The sequence below is a fragment of the Manduca sexta genome, chromosome 15 (genome assembly GCF_014839805.1).
Source record: "Manduca sexta isolate Smith_Timp_Sample1 chromosome 15, JHU_Msex_v1.0, whole genome shotgun sequence".
Classification (NCBI taxonomy): Eukaryota; Metazoa; Arthropoda; class Insecta; order Lepidoptera; family Sphingidae; genus Manduca; species Manduca sexta.
Window position 1 is genome coordinate 11386548 of NC_051129.1, and position 8283 is coordinate 11394830.

Genomic DNA, 8283 nt, shown 5'->3' on the forward strand with positions numbered 1-8283 from the left:
TTAATAATAGTCGATGCTTACTCCAGATGGCCAGAGATTTTTGTTGTTAACAATATGACTTCTGCTACAGTTATACTCAAGCTAAGAATGTTATTTGCGACTCATGGCCTGTGTGAAACGATTGTTTCAGATAATGGAACATCATTTGTTTCAGCAGAAATGAAAAAATTTTTGACGGCAAATAAAATACGTCATGTGACCACAGCACCCTATCATCCGGCAACTAACGGTCTCGCGGAACGAATGGTCCAAACTGTGAAAGATAAACTGCGCAAATTGGATAATGTAGCTTGGGATATAAAAATTCCGAACATATTACTGGGATTACGCGTGACACCTTGTGCAAGTACCCACAGAAGTCCTAGCGAACTATTAATGAATAGACGGCTACGTACTCTTCTAGATACAATACATCCTAATAATTTACAAAATAGGAAAACAGAGAGTCAGATTATAAAAAATGATCAACAGAAACATAGAGATACAGAGGTAGGGCAGAGAGTTATGTATAGAAATTATAGCCATGGTCCTCAATGGTCATCAGGTACGGTAGCTGAGAAACAAGGACCTTCAAGATATACTATTGAAACTGATGATGGATGCTTAGTCAACAGACACATAGATCAATTAATAAAAAAGAAAGCTTTTGATTCTGAGATAGTTGAAGAAAGAGAAACGGATGAAAGGGAAAACTCAGTGAATCGATATACTGATCATACTGAAAATGGAGATATAGTTGACCAAGAAATACCAGATATGACTTCCAATCAGGATGTGATACAGATACCTAGTTCAGAAGAATGGGCAGAAATGTTAGGAATTCCACCAAATGCTGAAGTAGGTTTTGCTGGAGGAAAACTCAAAAATAAGCTTCGTATACGTTCTAACATTCCATATAAGATACCTGATAAAAATAATTATATGTTCTAATTTGTGTTTTGTTAACTTTTGTGAATTAATTTAATATATAATTGTATTGATTTATAATTGATGCATAATGTTCATACTTGGGGGAAAGGTATGTTGTGTATTGTAGCATAAGGATGTTTACCCATTTCCTTAGCACTTCTTATTAAAAAGTGTGACGGAAGTGGGTAGAAACTTGTTACTGTCACTATCAGCTACGAAGCTAAATTACATGCGTATCCGTTAAATATTGTGTTTCCTTAAACATAACACAAACAAATCATACTACCTACTTACAAGTAACTATAAATAACATTTGTATTTAATGCAGCCAGTAGCAATATTGTAACGCCTTATTTATCACGATGACAGGCATTAAACACCTCAAAGTAGCCGTAGCATTCCTATAATGAACCACCTCTCTCTCACAAACTTACTAAGGCTATCTCCATCATCCCAGTATAGTTGTCCACGGGCTTTATCTTCATTGTCAGGAACCACCAGAAGTTGCATGGGCGAGCTACGCGAGTTGGTGGTGGTGACCGGACCACGCGCGGGCGGCTCTTGTAGTGGGATTATGGCTCCACCCTGTAATTGATTATTTATTTTAAACCAATTTTTTGAACACCTATAATACGAATTAAAATTCACTGCTAATAAACATTGAATAAAACATGGGTTATAAAAAACCATTTGGAATATTAAAGGATTAAGAAGAAACAGACTATGAACTATTATGAAGTCAAACTTGAACATAACATTTTTTTTTAACTAAGTTTGACTCAGAAAAAAAATCATGTTTATAAAAAGTGAGTTGTAGTTATCTAAAAGTTGACAGAGAGGCATTCAAGCCACTGGCTTACTTTCACAAGACTCAGTATGAAATAACTGAGGCGCTTTATAGGTATAGGATGACCAGAAACCATAGGGTCCATAGTTACTTCCACAAGATGCAGTGTGAAATACCTGAGACGCATTATAAGTACACTCATAGGATGACCATGAACCATAGCGTCCATAGTCCATATTTTACTAGCGACATCTGTCGAAACTACTTAGTCTCATTAACCGTTTCGAAGGACCAAATACCCAACGACTTACCCTCACACTGACAGTCTGGTTGTCGGTGACATCGCGTCTCCTCCCATTGTCTATAAAGGCGCCGTCGACGACGTTATACCAACTCTGCGGTCCGGGGAACATGCCGCTGGTATGCGACGCTCCCTGCTGCAGCACCGGAGTTATCATGATGTACGGACCCACCAGGAACTGATCGTCGATGTCGTGCAGTAATGTGTTTTCTGGAGATCTGGAAATTAGATGAATTAAAAATAGAGTTTTAAGCTACTATTTAATATTCTAATAGTTGAAGATATAAAAATTAGTTGCTCGCGGCGGCATGAGTTTAAAAGATGTTTTTTGGATATAATCTATGTTGTTCTAGGACTCGAGATATCTTTTTTTATACAAATTCTTTCATGATTATCTATCTGCCTTTACGTCTAATAAAAAAAAATCACAAGTTAACGTATCACTACATAGTATAAAACAAAGTTGCTTTCTCTGTCCCTATGTATGTTTAAATCTTTAAAACTACGCAACGGATTTTGATGCATTTTTTTTAATAGATAGAGTGATTCAAGAGGAAGGTTTATATGTATAATAATATCCATTAAATAGTGGAGAAATACTGTTATTTTGTTATGTTATACCCGTGCGAAGCCAGAGCGGGCCGATCAGCATTGCACCCGTGCGAAGCCGGGGCGGGTCGCTAGTTTGTTATATTTGTAAGATAATATCGAATACTAACAAAAACAGAATAGTTTATAAAATCTCGTATATCATTCGCCACTTATCCAAGAAAAATTATAAAATTTAATTGATTGATTCCTTCTAACCGAATTTCGGCCACGGCGGCCAATCTCAACGGAGATTAGCCAAGTTTGCAGGAGATATATTGCACAAGTATTTGCGCAATACACAAATGCACTCTGTTCCTTCACTCTCACAGTCCGGTGAGACGGCAATCCGTTAAGACCAGAGAGAGATCAGGCGCATGACTAACGGTTTTACGTCCTTTCCAAGGCACGAGGGTATCACACCAACATCTTCCTAACTCCGAGCTGCAACTGAGTAATTACATAATGACACAACTACAATACTGACTCAAAGAACAGCGGCCTGACGACGGTGTCCCCGAACACGTGGGCGCGCCAGAACAGCGTGTAGTAGTACGGCAGCAGGCGGTACCGGAGTCGCAGCGACTCGCGGCTCGCCTGCACCACCGACGGACCCAGGCTCACGGGGTCTTGCGGCTGAGGGGACAACAATGGCATAAATGTTAATTCCTTTGCTAGTAATTAATTCAACTTCTAGCTTTAGTTCTAAATAATGAGGCTGTATAAAAATATTGCTTTTCCTTTTCGATAAACTCAGATAAAATATCCACAATTAAAATGTTAAACCCTATCATTGGATAAACATCGACCCAAAAGACAAGTTGCCAGTGCCATAACAAAATAAAAAATTACTCCCACTACACCATTTTTAAAAAACAAGGAATAACTACTCATTCTTATGAGTGCTTATTGTTAAGACGTTCATAGGTACCAATAAAATGACTCACAATAGAGGAGTCCGAGTTATGATTCCTGCTGAAGGGGTAGAAGGCCCCGAGCTGCATCCAGCGCGTGCAGAGTTCGGCGGTGGTGTTGCCGGTGAAGCCGCAGATGTCCGCGCCCATCATCGGGATACCGAACAGACTGAAGCTCAGTAACTCTGCAAATGTTGCAAGATTACTCCATAAATTTTTTTCTTCATTTAACAAATTAATCATTCACTCATTTGGTCTTTGCTCTGTTTTAAAATATTTTTTGGATAGTATTTAAGGCGATACCTCAAGGTCCATTTTCATACATTTTGTTTCACCTTTAATCTGGGTAACTAAACAAGTATTGGCAAGTAAAGAATTTAAATTCACGTCTAGTTAGTGATTAGTTCTCGCAGTTGAAAAAAAAACGTAAAAATAATTAATAATCATGGATATTTCGGCCTTTAAAATTTCGTCATATTAAATTTTAAAGGCCGAAATATTATATTATTTAAATTCTTTACTTGCCAATACTTGTTTAGTTACCCAGATTAAAAGTGAAACAAAATGTATGAAAATGGACCTTGAGGTATCGCCTTAAGTTGATTCGATATGAGTATGGTATAATGGTTTTGATATTGGATAAAACTCGGGACCATGCTGAGTATACTATGAGAAAACAATAAATATAAGCTTATAGATTTTTATTGAACTGGGCCCATGGGTCTAGTGCTTTGGCTCAGACTTAGCTTATGTTTTTAAAAAGGCACAGCAGATTGACTCAACTGCACCTGATGGTAAGTGGAGTTATATCGAGATGGAGAATCATTCCTCCAATCGACACAATTATGCCGACCTATTCGAATTCAGAGACACATAAGCTGGCCAGTATAGCGACACTTTATGCACAGATCAGCCACGTTTAGTTGAATTTGAAGACTGGAGGTGTTCAGACTAGGCACAGCTGTCTACACATGATGTATATCTGACCGGGTATGGACATGCGCATGTCGTGCCAGTCGCTGGCGACGTCGCCGCTCCAGTGGCCGGCGAAGTGTCCGAGCCCCACCGACGACGCGCGGGAGATTATGAACGGACGCTTGCCGCGGATCTCTTGCAGGGCGCTGTAACATACACATTATATGTTAGTCATAGAGAAGTGATTAATATGTAGATGAACAGTGTTCACATATTAATAAAACCTATGATACTACTAATTTCCATATATTGCTCGTGGGCATACTGGTTTAAGAAATACTATTGGTAGGTTTATAAAACGACAGAACGTCTCTGAACGACGCTAGGTGAACAAAATATCAGTAAGCGAATTGTATGTCTAAGAAGGTACTTTGGGCATACGTAAAAATACGCACATATTATCTTTGTGTATTTTCTATTATCACACAGTGACAGTGAATTAAATTCCCTCCAGCGGAATATCGGGCATCGTGGCCAATTTCAACGGAGATCAGCCATGTATACAGGGGCTATTACAGTGTACAAGTGTGTGCGCAATACACCGGTGCACTCTACGTTCCTTCACTTTCAAAGTCCAGTGAGACGGCAATCCGACATGACTGGAGAGAGATCAGGCGCAAGACCAACAGCTTTACGCGCTTATCAATAGAAATTAATTTAAAGATATCTTATCTTCATTTAGCAAATTGAACGCCTTTTGTCCCACTATTATAAAATTGGTATGTACTCACAAGTTAGTGGCAATAGCTTCAGTGATGGCGTACAGGTTGTGCAGGTCGTAGTGCGGGCCGGCGGCGTGGCGCGCGTCCATGCACAGCGTGTGCGCGCGCAGGTACGGGTCCGACGTGTGCGGCAGGTACGGCAGCGCCTCGGGCAGGCACGAACCCACCAGGGGGCCGTCCTCGAAGTTAGACGGCTCGTTCATATCCTGGGACCAAGCACACAATACATGATATACTCATGAAGCATCAAGGTAGCAACCATACTTATATCCAATGTATAAAACGCGTCATAATAGCTCACGTTAGAATATCACGTTCTGAATCACCCTGTGTAGGATAATCCTGTGTATCTAGTTTGGACGGGCCGGCACAATTGTTGCGACTCAGAAGGTATAATCAACTTCAGTCAGTTGACACTCTATCTGGACCCCCACTGCGCTTACCATCAGGTGCAATAGGAATACTTTGATGTACCCATATAAACAATAATGGCTGTTCAGAAGTAGTCAGCTTAAAATTAGGCAAGACACTTACTCCCTATATATACTGTCTCCACTCGCAACTAACTTCAAGCCATATTTGATATAGATCTCGGTGAGTTGTTACTTACGATCCAAGCCCCGTCGTACGCAACCTTCTTGTGGAAGTTGGTCATCATCTCAACCCAGTAGGCTGTGGAGTTCGGATGAGTAAAGTCAGGGAACACTGTCGACCCCGTATTCCACACCTTGAACATAAAACAATACAAATAATATATCATGAAATGGTGACTCAAATTCATTGGTTATTCTAAAGCAGAGTCTAAATAATGGAATCAAAAAGATCGGTTATTACTGATATCTGGTTAGACTGGTTTACCCCAAAAACAATCATTAACTTCATTCACTTATTAAAAATACATACATTAAATTTAGCACAAAAGATTTTTTATCAGGCTTACAATGCCTCAAAAATTACTTTAAAAATATATAAAATATAATACTATACATCGAAACCTAATTCATAAAGAATATAAGATTTGAAGAGTGATTAGTAAGCCTACCTTGCCGATAAACGGCTGGTTGGTGTTGTTCTTGACGAAGATGTCCATCTCGATTCCACGGTCGTATGGCGGGTACGTCCCGGGCTTTTCCGACGCGGATATACCAGGATCTATAAACAATTTTTTTTCTTTTTAGATTCTTGCTATTGGTATGATGAACACACACAAAGATAGAGAGAGAGACACACACAGACGCACGCACACACGCACACACGCAACACACGCACGACCGCACGCACGCACACATCTTCTCGCCATGTGAAATTTAATTTAGGGACGAAAAAACGATATTTGCTATGGACACAAAAAGTTTAAAGTCGATTTGAAATTTTGAATTCGATCAGGTACTATAGTGATGTACGCAATATGGACGTTATAGTTTAACTACGCAGTACTTACCACCAGGTACAATTTACTTTCAGTTAGAACAGAAGATGAATAATATTATTAAAACCTACGCGAGATATATTAAATTAGTCGAAAGCAACCCTGTTTTACTCGCATGGCAGTCGGAATCATCGACCAATTTCGACCTATTAAGTAGGTCATCTTGAAGGACGAGTGCTAAGAGGACGTCGCGTCACTCAAGAATGAAGAAGATGAATATTTACCAATTATAATCATGTAGTGCATCCCTTCGCTGTGGATCTTGTTGACAAACTGTGGCAGTTCGGCGAACTTCTCCTTGTCGTACGTGAAGTCGTTGCGATTCCTCATGTAGTCAATGTCGTTCCATTGCACGTCCTGAGAACACGAATAAATTATGTTATTGAAAAAAAAATTGTATACCCTACTTTTTTGGAGTATGTTACAATTTAAGACATAAATTGCTAAATATATTTGACATCAATATTTTTTATTCCGCAAAAGTTAACCACGGTTATTCCGGAGATATACTTGAACAGACAACTATTACACCCTAGTTTATGGATCTTTCGCGTGTGACAATTCGTGTATATAAAAAAGCAATATACGTTCTTGCAACCAAGTCTCGTATGCGAAGTAGTCATGCAGAAAAAATCGTATAAGAGTCTCTAGAATATCTTAAAATATTCTTATAATACGTACAAAGGGAATGCCCGCATCTCTGTTAGCCTGCCACACTTGTTTAGTGACATTCAAATTTCCGTACTCGAATCTGAAAATAAAAGGATTTAATGAGTTAGGCCTTAACAAGTAAAAAAAATATTTTTACCATTAATTTATTGGCAACATTAAACCGTAGTTGAAATACGGACTTACTACTCAAAATTAAATTATATAATTATTTCTGATATCTATTTGGAAAATATGTAAATCAGATAATTAACGGTTACCATAATCCAAACCACGCAATACTATGTAAATCAGAAAAAAGTTAGGGATTTTTTAACAACTCCAACAATCCAATTAATTAGTAAAGACCAGGTCAAAATTACCCGGAATCGGCGGGAATACACGAAAAGATTGATGAAGGTGAAGGAAACACGAGATATGCCAGAATCGTGCAAACTGGCAATCCATAGCCTCTGCCCTACTCCTATGGGATAGAGTATGTATGTATGTCCAATCCACTCACTTGCACAGATGGAACCCTAACGCCCAGTAAGGCGGCATGAACGGCCTCCCGATCAGCTCCGTGTATTGTGACACCACGTCCTTGGGCGAGGGTCCCGCGAACACGAACAGGTTGAGGACACCGCCGATGGTGCGGTACGTGATGCCCGGCGTCGGCTGTAGAACTACATCTGAGGAACAACAGCATCGTTAATGAGGCAGTTGAAATAGAATTTTTTTGGTCTCGCAGGAAAAATCATGTTATGGATGTCATTTTCAAACCCGGGGAGCGGAAGAAAGGTTTATCGGATTCACCAGCTTTCCGACCCAAGGTGTCACCTAAATGACCTCTGAGTCCTACCAATTTTATCCCAGCATACCAACAGACACCCATGGGCTGCTTCTGCGGTCCGTAAGACGGTTCCGAGGGGTCATGAATGCAATTTATTTCGCCGAACCCGTTTCGAAACAATATTCACGACTCATCTCTATTGAAGCACAGAGATCCT

The 8283-nt window shown here is 39.6% G+C and overlaps 1 protein-coding gene across 1 annotated transcript in view; it reads right to left on the reverse strand.

The window, feature by feature from the left end:
- Positions 1 to 7969, reverse strand: part of LOC119188527 (lysosomal alpha-glucosidase-like) — a gene marked incomplete at both ends in the record, with an annotated part of 28262 nt that extends 20293 nt beyond the window's left edge. The window contains 11 exon segments of the mRNA XM_037438804.1: positions 1344 to 1494; positions 2008 to 2215; positions 3073 to 3221; positions 3533 to 3684; positions 4487 to 4620; positions 5206 to 5402; positions 5807 to 5923; positions 6239 to 6348; positions 6850 to 6982; positions 7307 to 7376; positions 7797 to 7969. Of these exon segments, the coding sequence (XP_037294701.1) occupies positions 1344 to 1494; positions 2008 to 2215; positions 3073 to 3221; positions 3533 to 3684; positions 4487 to 4620; positions 5206 to 5402; positions 5807 to 5923; positions 6239 to 6348; positions 6850 to 6982; positions 7307 to 7376; positions 7797 to 7969 (1594 nt within the window).
- Between the last annotated feature and the right edge of the window lie 314 nt (positions 7970 to 8283).